The sequence below is a fragment of the Amaranthus tricolor genome, chromosome 2 (genome assembly GCF_026212465.1).
Source record: "Amaranthus tricolor cultivar Red isolate AtriRed21 chromosome 2, ASM2621246v1, whole genome shotgun sequence".
Classification (NCBI taxonomy): Eukaryota; Viridiplantae; Streptophyta; class Magnoliopsida; order Caryophyllales; family Amaranthaceae; genus Amaranthus; species Amaranthus tricolor.
In genome coordinates this window covers 35,869,295-35,889,470 of record NC_080048.1, presented here as the reverse complement: position 1 = coordinate 35,889,470, position 20,176 = coordinate 35,869,295, and the positions used below count along the sequence as shown (strand labels likewise).

Here is a 20,176-nt window from a genome sequence, read left to right as displayed (position 1 = left end):
AATTGTGTCAATAACCCTAAATTAAATATGCTTTGTTGAACTAGTCAATAGAACTAGAATATGAGATTAGGATCAACTTTGCTTTAGGGTAAATTTTAGTTAAATTCTTATTAATTCGTTTAACAAAACTAGCATGTGAGAATTGAATTAGTAGGGTCTAAATCGAATAGTTAATCAACAGAACGAGACTTTGAGATTAACAAGATCATATTTAATTACACAATTAATCCGACATTTCATAGACACTAATGAGAGTTTGATCATATAAGAATTTAAGAGATTTCCGACACCCTAGATCTTTCATTATATAGTTTAAATCACATTTTCTTATTGCATTTTTAGTTTATTAGTAAACAATCAATCAACACATTTTTCTCTTTGAGCAATATAATTAGTAGAAATTAGCAAGTTTCTTGTCTTAGCTTCCTTGTGTTCGACCCGCGACTACACGTACACCGTGTACTTGCGGTTAAATAAAATTTGCACATCATATGTCATGAGAATATAAGTATCTTGTTTAAGGTCGTCTCACAAAGAGACGATTTCTTATATGAGTAGCTTATACACTACAATATTGCTAACGAAATCCCATCCCATCTCCATTCTTTAATGGATTTGGTTTGGCCTTATGGCCTGTACCCTCTTACAATTAGTATCCTAAATGTCTGGCCCAGCCTAAAAAGTATGACAAGTTCGTATCCTAAATGTTTCCTCGGTCCAGTCCACAGTTTTGGCCTATACTCTCTTATAATTAGTCAACTAGTTATATACTAGTGTAATAGAAGTATATATTTATAAATAAATAAAATTTGAATATATATTTTTTATTTTTATCTATATGCTAATTTATATTTTTTATGTTAGTAATATGTATACATGTCTTGCTTTATCTTGCTACTTATATTATGTTGTAATTTGTTTTCTTTTGGGTCTTTCTCAAGTCGAAGATTGTTGGGGCCCGCAATTTTTTTATCTCCTTTAATAAGAATATGTTATGTCGTCTTTCATTCCTCCTAGGATCTCGATCATAATATTGTGAGGAGATATACTTAATATGATAATGATAATAGGCTTATTTTTAATTATGTTTGAAGTTAAATTTTTTATTAATCATGAAAAACACTATTATTGTCATTAATAGAAAACTACTAATTTCTTCTGAATTTAACGAATTTGTACGTATATTATTAAATAATTAAAATGCCAATGTAGATTATCATAATCATAATTGACCATTATATCCCTTCTCATTTCAAATTAATTTCACTTTGAATACATCAGAAATAATTTAATTTAGTTAAATATTGAATTTATAAGAATTTCGTATGGAATATATGCTAGATGGACTAAACGTGGATCAGTTGGTAGGCTTATGCTATGGATTACGCTTATCAATCGGGTATACCAACCATTATATTTGGATATATCATTGGTTATAAGGTTTTTATTCTAAAGATTACACTCACACCTTTAAATAGCTTTATAATTCCGATTGCTATTCATATAAGTTAATTTCTTATATCTTTATGTTTTGTCATGACAATTAATACGAGTCAAGAATAATCGCTATTCTATGTTGGGTTGTTCTTATCTAAGTCGGCTTTTCAATTATGAACAATTTTCTGTCACATGCAATTTCTAGAGTGACTAGCAGAATTAATTTGAAAAATATTTATGTCTAATAACGATAGTTACATACCCCAACAAACTGAGAATTTTTGTACTCAAATAAGTTTGTCAAAACCTCTAAAGCATAATTTTACGTTATTATTTAAATATAAAAAACTATAATGTTTATTTAAGTTTAATTTTACAATTAGAATTAGTTCCCGTTACTTTCATAATTTTCATCTATATATTAGGCTTTGAAAATGGTTCTATATATGGTCATTATTTTTTTCACCAACTAAAAAGTTAAAATTTTAATCTCTTCATCTTTTAGAGTTTGATTCATTTAATTAAAAAATTCTTATAAAAATTAAATAAAAAAGACGAAGTCAGTGAGATTAGGCAATATAATATTTATTTAAGATTTAAAAATTAAGGTTCTTTAGAGCCTTAGATTCTACGTCATAGCCTTTCTAGTCTATAATAATATCAAAAGTATAGTGATGAAAATTATGATAGGATTAGCGGAGTACTACTCAATTTTAAATTGATAATTAGAGCTGCTAATTAAAGTCTAGAAAACTTTGACCACAGCTCTAGGTTGGGTATGCAGGGAACACCATTTTTTTCCTTTTTAAATTGTTAATTTTACTTCACAGACGTCTGCTTGCACGCATATGGATTGTGGGCCAAGCAAATCCCATGGCCAAATTAACGTTTCTGGTTTTTACTTTTCAGCTAGTTCATTTTGAAATCATTTCCTTTAGAGATTATTTTAAGTCCAACCCATTAAAATTAATGTTTATTTACCGTATTCTTAATATCTACTTATATTATTTTTAATGCTTACTTACCAAATCTTTAATGCCTACTTTCAATATCTTAACGTCTACTTACATCATTCTTAATACTTACTTATAATATTTTAAAAAATTATATAATAAGTCTGCCAAATTAAGATAATCTCTCAAAGAGACCATATCTTATAATTTTTTTTTTTACTTTTTATGTACACGAAGTACTCCCTCCTATAGTAATTTTGCCTCATTTGCAAATAACACGGAAGTTACGAATTTGAGTAGACTAGTAGTTAGGTTAAAATAGTAGCATTATTTAAAAGTATTAAACAAAATATAAAGAGTAAAAATTGTGAAATCATATTCCAAAATAATTATTTCACAAAAACATTATAATTGAGTAAAAATCTTAAATGAAGATAAGATAAATTAAGTAATAAAAAGAAAATATTATTACGTATGCAGTATATTAAACTTAGTTTAGAAGAGTAAATTACATTGAATTTTTTCTAAGAGCAATATATTAAATTATCATGAATAATATAATTATTCAATTTTTTTCTATAATAATCTCAACTATTAATTAAATATGAATAATACTAATTTAAATGTGAATTTTCGATCAACATCCATTTTTAACCATTATCTGTCATTTCTACTCAAAAAGATATATTAAATTTTAATCAAAAAACTCCCACCCCTTCCTTTTCACACTTGCTCACCACCCCCACCCCCACACCTTAGCCCAACTACTCCTTATTTTAAAAATGTTTAATTTCCCTAAACCATTTTTCTCATTATGTTATTTAAAATTGATAAGAGATTTAATATATAAAATTTAGAGAGTTAGTTTAGTGGTTGAAGTTTTTCTATCCGTCATTTGTGATAAAAATGTAATACTCGCTACTTAAAAGTGTTTTGAGTTAAAAACCAATTACCCTTGAATGATGATGCATTTGAGCTCTATTAGCTTGCATTGGTGAGTAGGACTCGGTAAAATTATCTGATGATTCGAAAGTTCGATGATTTGATTCGATATTCGACTTGAAATTAGAATTCAGATCAGATATCCGATTCGAATATTCGGATATCGGATACGGATTCTGATCTGAATATCCTACTTTTTTTTAATATTCAGATATTGGACGTTTGATGTCCGACATTATTTTGGATAGTCGGATATAGGACATCCGCATGTTTTAACTAATTTCGGATATTCGATATCATTATGAATAAATTATATTTTTTAAAATCATTTTGATTAATTTCAGATATTGGATATTTTGGACATTATTTTGGATAGTCGGATATAAGTATATAAAATTTTTATTTGATGAGAGAATGAGAAAGAGGAGAAAGTAACATAAAATAAGTAAAGTAAGAGAGATAATAAGTGGTAAAAAATAATAAGTGGTAAAAATAACAAACATTTGTATTTAGTACACCTTAAATAATTTCTCCAATAAAATATTGCTCTATAATAATTCTCTTAATATTTTTTAGAGTTGTATCTTTTATATGAGATCCAAGCAAACCTTTAGTGTAAGAGGCTTAATGTAGTTTGTATTTATTCTTAATCTAACTTAAATTACATGCAAGTGAGATTTTGTTTGAATCGTCTAAATGTAAATTTTATTAATATTAACTTTTTATATTTTTTAATTATACACAATTAATTATATTATATTATATGTATTGAATTAAGGAATTGGCAAACATGCAAAGAAAATGAGATACTTTAAACGAATTGAGGGGAGTAACAATTGCAACTGAGAGGCTAATTTAGAAAGTTTTTCAATGAATTTTAGATTTTGGTACACTTTTTCTCTAATATTATGCAAAATCTAATAAAAATTTATCAAATATTTGCAATAATGGTTTTTTTATACTACTAGTTTAATGGCTGAGAATTATCATTGCCACTTAGCCTAGTGTTCAACTAGTTTTCTTTCACTATTATAATAGAAGTTTAATTTTCACTACTTTCATAATAATTGATTTCTTCTCATCTTATTATAGAGATTCTTTAGTCTTATTCTCAAAGTAAAAAAAAAAAATCAACATTACAAGTAAACTAAAAAACCAATTAAATTATGCGTTAACCATAGTCAATAGAATATAGTCTTACCTCAATTGATGTTTATAATAGTGAAATTCCACATGGTAGCATTTAGTTTTTATGAAACGACAGTAGTAGCACTTTTGTAATGGTTTTCTACATGGTAGCATCCAATTTTTGCTCTCAAATGTTTAATTCACTATTTTAACGTTTAATTCACCGATTTATTTATCAACGCCCTTAATTGTTGTAACAATTTTATTTTCATTCAAATTATTGGCATTATAAAGTTGAAAAAATGCATTACACATAATAATAAATAATTCAAAACGCACATTTTATAAGCTCAAAAGGTGCATTTCATAAGTTCAAGAGGTGCATTCTAAGCACTAATACATATCTACTTAATCGTTACAACATTTAAAAGCGTTGATAAATTAATCGGTAAATTAAACGTTAAAATGGTGAATTAAATATTTGAGAGCAAAAATTGCATGCTACCACGTGGAAAAATCTTACAAAATGATAAATTAAGCGGAAATTAACAAGAATTTAACAGAAAATGCTACGACAATTAGATAGTACATAAACTGGATGCTACCATATAAAAAAAATCTGTTTTATGAAAACTGAATGCTACCATGTGGAATTTCCCTTTATAAAATTTTACTATAAATAACGGGAGTTCAATTGTCGCTGGCCTCCTACCCAAAAGGAAAAGAGTGGGTAATTAAAGGCAACACAAGAGATGGTAAGGTGGACCCGGATTGTTGTTGAGTAAATGTGGTGAAGTTTTGGCGCCATATTGGTTGGTCGCCTCAGTGGCGTCACACTTTGTCATTTACTCTTCATAATCAAGTCTTCACGCTTTGCCTTGTCCCCCCCCCCCCCCCCTCCCCGGATACCCTTCTGGCTGTCACACTCTACTGACTAGTCTTTACTTCAACCAAGAATCAGTCACCAATTATTATTACTCTCTCTAATTTTACATTTTGCCTAGATCATTTTTTCCTCCTAATTTATTAGGAAAACTACCTCTATTTTTATTTGATATATTCATAAAAAAATATTTGTGAGAATTAAAATAGGTAAATTTTATAAATTGTGAGAATATTATTTTATTAAATAATAAAGTTAATAGAGAAAATGTAAAGATTGTACACAATAAAAATATATAAAATAAAATTAGTAGAATAAATATGGAGATCACAAACATTAAAAAATATTAAAATAGAGTTAGTGGAAAATACGTGGATATCATAAGCATTAATAAAAAGTTAAAATTAAGTTAGTAAAGTATATGGAGAGGTCATAAATATTAAAAAAATTAAAATAGGGTGACTAAGATTAATTATATCAAAAAAAATGATATAAATAAAATGATTCTTTAAAAAACAACTAGTGTAACTACAAAAAATGAAAAATGGAAACATTAAATAGAAATGGAGAGAATAGTTCTATATTGTCTATTATAAAGAAATTACAACTTAATCCAACAATTAATGGCTTTTTCATTTATCATTATGATAAAAATTCGATTCTCAAAATTATTATTAATCTTTCATATTTGAATACTTAGTAATTAATTTACTCCCTTCACCAGGCCATCATCGTGCCTGAACCAATGGTCACTAATCACCACCCCTTTCCCCACCCAACATTGACCTACTTGAGCCAACACCCACCACCCTCAACCCCTACCCTACGTTGCCCATTCCCATGCCCATGCAACCTCTTACTAGCCTACACCATCTTTACCCACACCCTCAAGGCCTCAACCCACCAAATCTATTGCTTATCCCCCTGGAGACACCCACTAAACTTCGTCCCTATCCCTCCCCTCACTCCAGGACCGCTTTTACCCCAAATCCTAATGAACCCCTTTCAATCACATCCTTGAACCAATATCCTGTCGCCTAATGATAAAAGTTTTGTATAAATTTGGTCCACATTATGATCAGACCTAAATACTTGATATATCCTAACCATTTACTTAATAACATACCATAAACCTCTATTTGATATACCATAAACCCCCACTTAATATATATCTTAAACCTCTATTTGACATACAATAAGTCCCTCCTAGACATATCCTAAATAACTATTTGACATACCGTAAACCCTTATTTAATATATTATAAATCCCTACTTAATAAACTCTAAACACTTATTTGACATATCTTAACTCCTACTTGATATACCTAAATTATTACTTGATATACCCCATGATACTTGACATACCATAAACCTCTAATGAACATGCGTATACCGCTACTTGACATCCCCTAAACATCTATTTGACATACACACATTACCTCCTTAACATACCATATTTCTACCGGACTTTGGAGATACTATAAACCCCAACTTGACATATGCTAAACACCTACTTGACATACTCTAACCTACTTGATGTACTATGATCTCTATTGGATATACATACGGATATATATATACTCCTACTTGACATACTCTAAACACCTATGTGACATACACAAACCCCTACAAAACATACTATAAACCCTTATTAGACATACTATAAACCTCTACTTTAACATATCCTAAATCACATACAATAATAATTAAGAAAATTATGCATCGAATGTTTGAGACTTCATCATGTCTTAAAAAAAATTTGGTTATGTAGGAGTATTACTTTATTTTTTGTTTTTTTTTTAATATATTGAAACACAATCCTATTGAATCCGTTCACTAAAAAGAATGAGTAACAACAAATAGATTAAATCTACTAACACACGCAAACATTGTAATTTTAAGCTTGTAAATAAAATAAATTTGATGGAGCACACCCAACCTATTTCTCATTGTAAGATCGCCAATTAACCATTTTAGTTTAAGGGTGGCGTGTCTGAAATTTTTTTTTAAACATTAACAAAAATCTTATTGGTAAATTTTATATGATAAAAGTTGACTTTTAATCTATTATGAATACTTTTTTTTTGTTTTTAACTTTTTTAAGCTACTTTTTATACTCCATAAATAACCAATAATGATAATTGATTTTTACCTATTATGCGTAAAAACACCAAATATATTTGTTTTTATTATTAGCAAATTAATTAATATTTTAAACTAGTCAAACTAGTCAATACTGTTTGGAAAACAACCTTAAACCTTGAAAATTACTCCACTCCCTCCCTTGTTAGAATCATAAAATACTGTATCTTTACTGTTTAATCCCAAATTAGACAGATTCTTTTGCATTGACCCCTGTAATCAGAAATACAGCTCATTCTTACTCACTACTACAAGGCAACAAACCACCAAAAACAACAATTCTAGTACTATGCTCTTTGCTCCTCTCACTCTTTCCCTTCTTCCTGCTTCCTTCAAATCCCCCAATCTTCCCTTCTTTTTCATTCTAATCCCTAAAAAAAATCCCCAACATCATTTTAGATCACAAAGAAATTAATTCAGGTAAATAACAATGATGAAAATTTCAGATTTTAATTCAATATTCTTTTTCTTTCTCTTACTTCATTCCCTTTCTTCACTTCCAAGAGCAAAATCAACACAACCCATGAACTGTTCTGATGCAGGAAGACTCTGCACATCATTCTTAGCTTTAAAACCCACCTCAAATATGACTTTACCCTTGATCCAAAGCATGTTTGATGTCTTACCCAAGGATATAAATGTAGAAAACACCAATAAAGATTTCATCTTTGTGAGAAAAAACTGTTCTTGTGACCCTAGATTGAGAAATTATTTAACAACAACCACTTTTACTGTTAGAAATGGAAGTGGGTTTGTGTATGATTTGGTGAGGGATTCCTATCAAGGTTTGGCCTTTTTGCCTGTTTCTAATAACAGTAGAACAGCAAGGATTGGAGAAGTGGTTTCTGTGAGGCTGTTTTGTGGGTGTTCAAGTGGATTATGGAATTATTTGATGAGTTATGTGATGAGAGATGAAGATACTATTGCTTCTTTGGCTAGTAGATTTGGGGTTAGTATGGATAGTATTGAACAAGTTAATGGGATTGCTGATCCTGAAAATATTACTGTTGGGGGACTATACTATATACCCTTGAATTCAGGTTAGTCTATTTTTCTCACTATTATACACATTTCTTTTGCTTTTTGTTAATGTTTTGATGTATGCGGTTTAATTTGATTATTGAATTTTTTAATTCAGCTACAGTTTCATGTTAATTTGTTTTGGTTCATGTAAATGACTATATACTTTTGTGTTGTTGAGATTAAGGCTTTGATAGCGTTGTTTAGACTCTATCAAAATGGCTCAAAATCATGGGCAGTTATGTTAAGTTATAGATGATGTTTTCTACTTGGCTTGATCGGAAATAACGTCTTTGTTATCAACAATAAGAGTAAGATTGCTTACATTGTGTCCGCCGTTTGGGTAATGGTAGAGGTGTTCGTTTGGGTAATGGTAGAGGTGTTCATTTGGGTTATCAGGGTTGATTTGGGTTAGGTGTTTCGGATCGGTTTAAAATCAGATTTTGTGTCTATATTGTGTTGTATGTAATTGTAAATCATTTTTGAAGTCGGGTCAAATCGGGTTTGATTACAAGGTGTGTTTTGGACACCTCTAGGTAATGGAATATCGTTTTATGGGGATTAAGATTGTTAAATAATAAGTTGAGGCTGTCATAGTGAAAGAATGATTTGGACATGAAAGACAAAAGGAGAGTATCTGCGCTTTTGATAAAGAAAAGGAAGTTTTGTAGTGTAGAGTCTGTGGCAGCACCCTGGACATAGTGAATAAGATATTCAGTTTTGAGTCCTACAGAAGTAAGGAAGGAAAATTTGCTTTCTGTGAGATTCTTTTGTGTTACTTTATCATTGTAGGGAGTTACTAAAAAAGGAAAGGCAACATTTTATGGGTAATTTGTGGTAGATTTTTGCAGCAGGTAGCTCTCCTTATAGTTTTTGTAGCTTAAAAAACAAATTATTTGTGATGGACTAGTTATTGTGCAGAAATTGCGGTCAATCTTGCCACTCTAGTATCTTGGATATTTTAGATATAATATATAATATATATAGTGGTGGAAATTGAGTTGTGAGTCAGAGAGAGCCGAGGGTATCATCCAAACAAAAAAAAACTAGGAGCCAAGATTTGAACTACACACTAATTCTATCATATACAATTCATTCACTTGATCCTGGTTCTTGGATGATGGGTTATCATACTACTTTTTGCCGAGTAAAAATGGCCAAGCAGAGGGGTGTTTGGTAAATGACTTTTTGCTTAGCTTTTTGTTTTTGGCTTGTTAGTTGGTCAAACAACCAAAAAAGTGTTTGATAAATGGCATTTAAGCCAGCTGAAAAGCTGGCTTTTAAGCCAAAATAAAAAACTACTACAGTTAGCTTTTTTTCGTTGGCTTTTGTCTTATTGACCCACTTTTTCTCTAATAAACAGCCAACAACAAATACCTAAATTTACCAAATATCTCTATACAACTGACTTTTCCAACTAGCTTAAAAGCCTAAAAAACAGCCAACATTTCCGGTTGGTTAAACAAGCCAACTAAAAAAGCTGACAGCCAACAACCAATTGCCAAACACCCCCTTAGTCAATGGTCTGTTATGAGTGAATTAGAGATTCTGAAGCATTTTGCTGCAACTTATAGAAATAAGTATTACTTGGTGAATTTTCTGTCGGTTAGGGTGAGACCCACTGCTTATCAATCAAGGATATCAAGCTGGGAGATGCTGACATCTCTAGGCCAACAAAAGATAATTCCATGTTATCACATGTTTGACAAGTTTTTGGTTAAGCATATTGATAGCTGATACCGTTATTCTGATTTCTGAGTAGATGTACTGGTCTGGTTTGAACTGTAGATCAATTTAAGTTTTTGGTTGAACTGGTGAGATATACTCTGTCATGAACCTTAGAAAGCATATTATGCAAATGGTTGCCAATATCAATAAAATTTAGTGTGTGCATTACAGAAATTGCAACTTGGTTATTCACTAATGATCTATATGACTATGTTTTTCCCAGTTCCTGGTGATCCATATCCGGTAGAAGTAAGTATTCCTCCAGCTCCAGAGCCTGCTCCTTCAATTAACAATATCACTGGTATGTTTTAGATTTTCACTGATTTTCGATGTTGACATAAGATAAGTGTTTTAAAGATTATTTTTGTAGAGCTATTGAAAGTAATAAAAATTCGTCATGGGTAAACTATGTTTTGATTCATTAGAATGATATTACTAGTTCTAAAAATAATGTTGTAGTTTGATTCTGAGCTTAACTTCATGTCTTTGGTTTTGCATGATTTGAAAACGAAATAATGCATGAATCCTAGGTTAGAGCTAAATTCACGCATTCATATTAGCTCTATCTCTTAGTGGGGCGCTAAGTTTTAAGACATCTCTTCTTTTCTTTTCTCGATCTGGTCGTTTGATCATCATCTATAAAAGTTCAGTTCAAGTATATACACAAAGGCAATATCTTCAGTTTCATTCGATCATCTCTTCTTTTCTTCAATTTCATTATGTTCAAGTAATCTCTCCTTAAATTTTTCTTACAACAACATTGCCAAGAGCCTTAATTTCAAAAGATCGGGATATGGTACATGAAACAATATATCATTTGAAATGGTCGTCCAAATGGATTCTTCTTCTCCATTCATTCCGATTTTCTACCATCTGAATTTGTATTGTTGTATGTCACAATCACTTTACGAAATTCTTAGGATATATGCTTTTTCTTCAAGGTTTCCCAGGATTTCTATTCACTTTTGAGTTTGATTCCCATTAAAGAAATTTTATTTTCTGATATGTATCTTGTGATGGAAATTTTATTAGTTATGTAATACTCCTGTAGCAGAAATCAGCACAAATCACAAGAGGCACGTGCCTTATGGATGGATAGTAGGTGGCCTGGCGGTCGGAATAGCTGTAGTTGTCGTACTTGCACTCTTATTATTCATTGTGCTGAGACAATCGTTGTGCTCCGGGGATGGGCAAGAAGGCAATGCCAAAGATCATAGTGGAAGAAATGCACATAAGTTTCAGATTCTGCGAAACACTAGTTTTTGTTGTGCTTCTGGAAGGTTCTGCAGTAGCTCTGATGAGTGGAAGCAAAGTGCTGTTGAAGAGAACAACCAACATCATCCAGCAAACGTCCCTAAAGGTATTTTTCTCTTTGCATATGTTAATATTTGATAACCCCACTGTTGTCTTGTAAGTTGTAAGAGAATGCTGGTATTGTAATTAAATAAAAATGAGGTTGTTCCGTTACGCAGATTTTGAGCTTGCTGCTCCGCAAATTCCCATTACGTAACCTGTGATTTAAAATCATGGAGTAACATCCATTATTAAGCTGTTATTCTAACATATTAGATATTACCCATTATAATCATTTTTTAATATGTATTAAGTTCTAAAAGGTCTATTATACGATTGAAATCAAATAGATGTTTTAAAAACCAGAATCACTATGATAAAATGATTTTTTTCAAGTAACAATTCACTTTGCAATGTCCAAGAAACGAGCCGTAAACGTGCGAGGTGCCATGTTCGTGGCGTCCCAATCGTTACCGCAATCTTGACAACATCTGCAGTTTTTTTCATGGGTATTGTTTATTTCTTGGCTTGGAATTATACATGAACTGAGCATGATAGTTAGTAGACCCATTTTTTTCGAGCATGAAATAATGAATAAAATGAATATTGTTGTTGTATTTGTGGAAAGAGTAGAGCAACGTTTTCTAACGATAATAAGCGTTTATGGCTGTGTACACACCACCATGTTTAGGATTTTCGTATGTTCTTAGAAGTCATTTACACATACTAAGACATTGATTTTTAATCTATTTCTGTTAAGATTAGACTTTTCTGTAGCATTTTCATGTACATCCAACTTAATATTCTTCGTTTTGGTTCAGCCATTGGTAATGATGCTTTTGAAGTGGAGAAACCGGCCATATTCACCTATGAAGATATCCTTGCTGCAACAGAAGGGTTCTCAGAGTCAAATCTTCTTGGTCACGGAACTTATGGTTCAGTGTATTATGGTCAGCTCCGAGACCAGGTAAATTATTGAACAATGAAATACTATTTGGGTCATGATCAAGCTCATGTATTACGAACGCTAAACTTTTTAAAATTGCTCACGACAAGTTTGATGACATATTTTGCATGATTCTTGAAAGGAAGTAGCCATCAAAAGAATGACCGCAACAAAAAGTAAAGAATTCATGGCTGAGATGAAAATCCTGAGTAAAGTTCATCATACAAATTTGGTTAGTGTCTATGTGTTGAATATTCTATCATTTTCTTACTGAACAATTTACAATATCCATTTAGTGTCGTTTGAGAATTATATAATGGCGTACTAGTTTTCCCTTCTATTAGGTGGAGCTGCTCGGCTACACAGCCACTGATGATGAACTCTTTGTCATTTACGAATATGCTCAAAAAGGCTCATTGAAGAACCATTTACATGATTCCCATAACAAAGGTGATTTGATTACCATTAGATTCAACAAATTACGGTCTGCATATTGCATTTTGTATTTTCTTTTTTTCTTTAGATTAATCTAGTGACCACTTTGTCCACTATCACATAATTCACCAATTTCCTTGCTAATCGCAAATCAAAAGTGAATTATAGTCGGTTTTGGCTATTTTACGGTCATTTAGTGAATCGCGTATTCAAAAAACGAATTATGTTACACTGATTTTGTCTGATCTGATGGGTTAGTCAAGATAACAAAAACATGTTGATCAATGTCGCTTACGGCTGCATGCAGGACATACATCTCTTTCATGGATCATGAGGGTTCAGATCGCTCTTGATGCTGCAAGAGGGTTGGAATACATTCATGAACACACAAAAGCTCATTATGTTCATCGAGATATTAAATCAAGCAATATCTTGCTTGATGGATCCTTTAGGGCAAAGGTTATAATCTCATCTCTTCAAGCTAATGAATGTGAGGCTCTAAGTATCTGATTCACTCTTTTTTCCTTTACATCCAGATTTCAGACTTTGGCTTGTCAAAACTTGTTGGTACAACAGGCGATGGAGAAGCTTCGGCAACGCGAGTTGTTGGAACATACGGTTATTTAGCTCCCGAGTGAGTTCACCTATCAGTCTTCTTGTTGTATATTGTTCATACGGCCTGTTTGGTTACCAGTACTAAATGGTGGGAATGGTAATAAATTTTAGTGTAATTTTTGTAAGAATATCTCTTAATAAATTTAATGACTATACTTATTCTCCTTCAACAAGCTCATTTTCCTCATAAAATTCATTCCAATACATTATCACTTAAACATGTGGTATTAGGTGGTAATGAAAAATTGTGAACATAAATTTTTTTTATGATCAAACTTCATTGCCATGGTAATGACATGATACATATTATGAAAATTGTACTTTACAAATCATTCCTATTACCATCAATTAGTACCATCAACCAAACGGGCCGTAATAGTATTTATGTTGTGCTGATCTTTATAATGGGTAGGTACTTGAGTAATGGTCTTGCTACAACCAAAAGCGATGTATATGCTTTTGGTGTGGTTCTTTTCGAATTAATATCTGGAAAGGAGGCTGTTATAAGAACCGAAGGCATGCCAAAAGGTCCAGAGCGGCGTTCACTTGTTTCCATTGTAAGTATTCTTTGTTCATTAAGAAATCAAAGAAGAAACCAATTTTTTTAGGCCCGCCATACCGTGTGAACTGAGTATCTCTAAATGGCATTCAAATGCAGATGTTGGCCGTACTGAGGCATGTGCCTGATTCAACGAGTATGCCAAATTTTAGGGACTACATTGATCCAAATCTGATGGATTTGTATCCACATGACTGTGTATATAAGGTAAGATACTTGAGCTAACTTTCTCTAACTGAAGGTTAAATCAAGTACATAGTTGAATGAACGCGTGGGACATTTAAGACACAAGACATATGTAGTAAAAGACCCTCTTTAAGCCTGCAATGATTTGATTCAAGAATAGTGAAAGTGTTGAAATTTGTCCCAGTACTAGTGTGTAGAGATTGTTGGAGAACAAAATAAATCTAGACAATAAAAACAATGACTTATAAAACAAAGATTATGCAGATCTTAGATTACAATAACTGGATAATAATAAAACAAAAGCAAGATTTCAAATATTGATATAGATCTATACTAAAGAAACCATAACATCATTTAAGGCGGGATGAAACCTTTTTTTAGCAATACTTGTCCCCCCTTAGGCGTCTCGTGATATTTATGAAGTCTGCTTCGAGATATAATGAATGCTACTGCAAGTTTTTGACATAAAACTCACAACCCAATGATCGAAGCTTTAAGTGGAGGAAGAAAGAAAATGAATTTTTTAAGGAGAGGTTGCAAATGAAGAAAATCATTATGCGGAAATAAATGTTGATTTGGGTTTTGAATACTTGGTTTGTATTAATAATGAGAGGTAAATTTGGGTTTTGAATACTTGGTTTGTATTAATTAATAATAAGAGGTACTGCCTCTATTTATACAAGTAATAAGGACTAAAATAAGAAAACGAAATATTATGGAATATTAAACTTAAGGAAACTAAATCAGAATAATATAAAATATAAAAATAAAATATTCTACTTTCCTACACTCCCTCTCAAGTTAGGTTCTCGGGATCACCGAAACCGAACTTGCACAATAATTTTCAAGTCTTCGAATCCAATCGCCTTTATAGAAAATCCGCTCGTTGATCTTTTAATTTTACAAAGGAAATTATGATTATCTCTTCTGCAAATTTTCCATAATTAATTTTCAATTTTTCGGATTTAGATAAAAGGTCAACAAATAAATTGGGTTGGTTTATTTTGTTATTTGGGTCAAAGATTTGAATTTTGGGGTGTGGTCTTAATTGAGTTTTGGGTTTAGGTTTTATGGGTGGGGTAAGATTTTTCTTTTTTCTTTGTTTTGTAAGGGATTTTTGTAAGGTAAATGGGTAAAGGGGATTTTCGTGAGGGAAATTGGTAGGATTGATTTTTTTGGGTCATGGGATTTGCGTGGGTCAAGGGAAATGGGTAGGATTGATTTTGGAAAGTAAACTCTAGCTCCAATTACTCTCAACCTTATTTTTCTCTTCAGTTTGATTTGTTTTTTCTCATTCCCTTCAATATTTGAATTGAGTATATGTATAGAGAAAGAAACATTTAAACTCTTATAGATGTTGACCACATTTTCCACATAAGGGGCTTGTCTCAATTTTTTGTTGGAGAATTTTAGGCGTTGGCCATTCATTGGGTGGAAAGTGCTTGGTTGAATTTGGTCTTCTACCGGTTCGATTTATTTGAGTGTTGGTGGCGTTCTTCCATTGTTGGTGGGCTGTGGGCGGTTGTAGAGTGCTTTCCTTGGTTTTCTTTTGACTCTTCTTCCTTGTCTCTATTTCTCCCCCTCACGACCTCACGCTAAATGGGTTCATTTACGGGAGGTAGCGAAATTGGTCCGAGAATGAATTGAATTCTTGTCCATAGTTCGTGAGCGGTGTTAGTGTAGTCAAGAAAGCAATATGTAAGGTCTCTGTCAATATTTTCGATGATCCATGACATCACAATACAATCATTTTGCTCCCATTCGTTTGTGGTGGTCGGTGGGACCATAGTGATATGCTTGAGCCTCCCCCGATCACTAATTTCGGTCTTCATTTCTTTACACCACTTGATGTAATTTTGGTAGTTCTGTTTTTTCGATACTGTTGGTCCTGTATTGATTTTTTGGTTAAATTTTTGGAAGAGGAAGAACATTTGTTCCGCTTGTGCCATTGAAATCATTTTTTTTTGGTTTGTTTTGTTTTGTTTTGGTTTGATTGTTTTTTTGTTTTGATTTGGTTTTTGTTTGGATTAATTTTAGTCGATTATGATCAATGATAAAATACCGATAGAGTTTTTCCGTCCAGGAAAATCTTACGGTTCTGATACTATGAACACAAATAATAATGTGGAAATAAAGGTTGATTTGAGTTTTGAATACTTGGTTTGTATTAATTAATAATGAGAGGTACTACCTCTATTTATACAAGTAATAAGGACTAAAATAAGAAAACGAAATATTACGGAATATTAAACTTAAGGAAACTAAATCAGAATAATTTAAAATATAAAATATCTACGTTCCTACAGCAAAGCTCTCAACCATAGTGTAAAAACAAGGCCGCATCACATCGGCTGCGTTGTAAAGCTTTTCAAAACAAACGAACCTATATTTCTCACGTTGTAAAGGTGTATTTTGGGCCGTATAAAGGGATATCTTATGATTCAACCAATATTTAGGCGTTATGATTACCGCATCACTCTCGTTACTAGATCATCGTTCAGTTACGGTGATCGCGACCATTATTGCTTTTTACACTATGTTCCCTGTTCCCAATGGGAAAGATGTGTTACGTTTTCCCTGCTCCTCTGATAACTTAAGCATCCTACCTTTTTTCTTTCTTCTCCAAAAAATACTCCTCACCTTTATTCCTACAGTTTCAAATCGCTTGTTAATTGATTGTTACTTGAACTAGATCATCCATAGGAAATTATCCATTGAATGAGTTGGGAAGCCGTCTAACTCGTCCTGTGTTAACCAAACCTAAAGGAACCGGTCTAAAAACTCACTTCATACTTGCTAGGTTGGCTGTGCTGAGCACAGTCTAACATAGCCATTGTGTGCACTTTTACTGTTCTACACTGCCCGAATCATGTTCAATCAGAACATAAGATCGTAAAATGTAACATGTAATTTGTGATCCTTTTACGGGCAGATAGCATTTCAATTTATAATCCTAAAACTTCTAAGATATTTCAAAAGTTAATCAAACAACTAAATCCTCTATCTTCCTTCTTTAGGTGGCCATGTTAGCAAAACAATGTGTGGATGACGATCCCATCTTACGACCAGACATGAAGCAAGCCGTGATATCTCTTTCACAGATCCTTCTTTCTTCTGTTGAATGGGAAGCAACTCTTGCCGGGAACAGCCAGGTATTCAGCGGGCTTGTCCAAGGTCGATAGAAGAAAGGGACTAACGTGTTCATCACTGCATTCCATATCCTAAGATATCAAAAACAGTTTTTATATTCTGCTGGTTCTTGCTTCTTAATTTTGGTTGTATTCATGTGTACAGTTTCAAAGAGTTATTATAGCGATAGCCCGTCGTCGCCTCTTTTTATTCATTTAATTCTAGTATCGTCCCAAAGATGTTAATATCTTCAATTCATTAGACACCAGATGTAATAGAAACTTCGATCCGGACGATTCGGATGGAACTGAGCAAGGTTTCAGTTGGGTATGTTTTAGTTGTATATACAAAAATGTTGCTCTGGGCATTGTATGACATGTATCCAACTAAGCCTATGTTTGTATCAAGAAGAACCTATGCACTAATCACTATATGTTATGCTTATTGAGGGTTTTTGTAAGCGTAATATAGCAAATTTAAAGAGGAAGATGATGTATCTAGCAGTGTATATGTGGATTTGGTAGGTTGAATGTTATTATGTTAGTTTTTTTTAGAGTGAATACATCTTTTTTTACGTATCTCTAACCTTTATCTTCATGTCTCAAATGAGGCATCAACGCTTGCTCTAGTACAACCTAACTGATCCCGAATGTACACTTAGGGATGTTTGGCATATAAGGCCCAGCTAGTCACTTGAGAGACTGTTTTTTTTTAAAACGTATCTTAAGTCTAGCCCATTAAAGATTAATACCTATTTATCGTATTTTTAATGCTTACTTACATTATCCTTAATGCTTACTTATCGTATCTTTAATGTTTATTTTTAATATTTTAAATGTCTACTTATATCATTTTTAATGTTTACTTACAATATATTAAAAAATATATAATGAGTTAGGCCAATTAGAGATGGTCTCTCAAAGAGACCGTCTTCCACAGAAATTTGTGTATGAGATTTGAGGAAGGAAATGAGACTTTTGTGAAAAAAAAAGTCTTTTAAGTACAAATTCTATAGAAAAAGATGTGTTTTTATTGAGTCTATTCCCAAAATATGGCTTAAAAAAAAATAATTCCCACTTTGCATTATTTGGGAAAGTATTTCCCACAATACCGTCCACGAGGAAAATTTAATTTTTTTTTTTCAGATAAAACCGCCATCTGAAGTGGCGGTTTGCCTTAACCACAAAAACGCCATCTGAAGTGGCGGTTTGGTCCAGGTAAACCGCCACTTCATGTGGCGGTTTGCTTGTGACTTGATTTTTTTTTTTCTTTGCCTTAATTTTTTTTTCTTTCATTTTAAAATAGTGAACGCAACATTCATTAAACTAGTTCAATACCATCTATTCCATAATAATCAATTACGAACCGGCTTGTTTTGAAAAAAATAATTATGAAACTAATGCAAAGATATATTACAATTATGGAAACTCATACAAGAAGTTCAAGTCGTATAAGAATATACAAAGCTTGTTAAACTACAACCCCCGACCCCTTTTGTTTTGCACACCGGTCGATGAGATGGTGTAAACTCGTCAACCTCCGCTACTGGGCCCGGCATCGCCATGATCGCTGAAACATACATAAGTGTTATAAAAATCATTTAAATATTATCAGATTCAACATGTTGTTACAAAATTTTAAAAAAAAACATATTTTGTTGACCTTCGAGGGCATGTTTTCTTATCATGACCACTACATCCACAAAAGGTACACGAGTTACGAGGACGCGTCAACGGTGCATCCATTTCGTTCCGTATACGAGTTGATCGCGGACGACCCTTTGCACGCTTCATTGAGGGATCTGGAACAACTGTAGGACCATTCCAAGGATCGCAAGTAAACATGTCTGGAACGGGCATGAAAGACTTCTTATATGTCGATACGTATTTTGTAGTGCGAAATGAAGGGTCCACAAAAGCATCGTACGATATGTTACGAGCTCGACATACTGCAAGAACATGTGAGCACGGTAACTTGAAGATGGTTGGTTTCTGACATGTGCATGATGTTGCTGTGAGGTCAACCATGTAGGATTTTCCACCTTTTTCTGCTATCCTATTGCCACAACCAGTGGTGACCTCGAATATCCCACGCACTGTGTCATATATCCTAACATCATGAAAGCGTGCTTTTTCAGCATTCTTATCAATCGTATCACTTGGTTTCTTCGCATACACATGTCCACTGTCTAATCTGCTTCTCCCTAAATCCCTCCTTGTGGCAAAGTATTCGTTTATCCGGTAGAATGTCATCCTAACTAATGAAGTGATTGGGAGTGACCTGGCCCCTTTCATAATGCCGTTGAACGCTTCAGACATGTTTGTAGTTCTCACTCCATATCGATGCCCACCGTCATGAATCAAAGTCCATTGGCGCTCGGGAATAGAACCATCCACTAAGTACTTGTACGCGTCCTCATTAAGCTCTTTAAGGCGATTCATGTAGAAATTATACTTCCGAATCTTTGTCTATTCAGAAGCTTTTCCAAATAAGTTCTTAACCGCTATGTTTTTAAACTTCTTATGCACGTTTGAAGCTAGATGACGTTTACAAAACCGATGGAATGCATATGGTTCTTCCCAACCTTTTCCAACTCTGTTCATTGCATGCAAAATTCCCTTGTGACGATCAGATATAATACATAAGCCGTCCCTCTTAGTGACATAATGCCTTATACAATCCAAGAACCAACTCCATGTGTCGTTGCTCTCTCCCTCCACAACGGCAAAGGCAAGTGGGAACAACTGAGAATTTGCATCTATGGACATACCAATCATAAG

At 32.7% G+C, this 20,176-nt stretch overlaps 1 protein-coding gene across 2 annotated transcripts; it reads left to right on the top strand.

Moving 5' to 3' along the window:
- Nucleotides 1-7,703: 7,703 nt before the first annotated feature.
- On the top strand, nucleotides 7,704-18,297 carry LOC130805895 (lysM domain receptor-like kinase 3). Of its 2 annotated transcripts, none has more exons than XM_057670729.1 (11): nucleotides 7,704-8,525; nucleotides 10,457-10,534; nucleotides 11,288-11,593; nucleotides 12,348-12,493; nucleotides 12,615-12,704; nucleotides 12,817-12,922; nucleotides 13,215-13,366; nucleotides 13,444-13,541; nucleotides 13,935-14,079; nucleotides 14,181-14,288; nucleotides 17,285-18,296. In XM_057670729.1, the coding sequence occupies exons 1-11, from the start codon at nucleotides 7,916-7,918 to the stop codon at nucleotides 17,447-17,449; spliced, it is 2,004 nt and encodes a 667-aa protein (XP_057526712.1). In that variant the 5' UTR covers nucleotides 7,704-7,915; the 3' UTR covers nucleotides 17,450-18,296. The 2 variants fall into 2 exon arrangements, with proteins under 2 accessions (XP_057526712.1, XP_057526711.1); XM_057670728.1 differs by having other exon boundaries at nucleotides 7,711-8,525; nucleotides 11,285-11,593; nucleotides 17,285-18,297.
- Nucleotides 18,298-20,176: the final 1,879 nt, after the last annotated feature.

Bases quoted from the DNA above. Each gene is read 5' to 3' on its own strand.
- LOC130805895 (XM_057670728.1), top strand. From the start codon at position 7,916: ATGATGAAAATTTCAGATTTTAATTCAATATTCTTTTTCTTTCTCTTA. The intron at 12,923-13,214 runs GTGATTTGATTA...GGCTGCATGCAG, and splicing joins ACATGATTCCCATAACAAAG to GACATACATCTCTTTCATGG. The intron at 13,542-13,934 runs GTGAGTTCACCT...TATAATGGGTAG, and splicing joins TACGGTTATTTAGCTCCCGA to GTACTTGAGTAATGGTCTTG.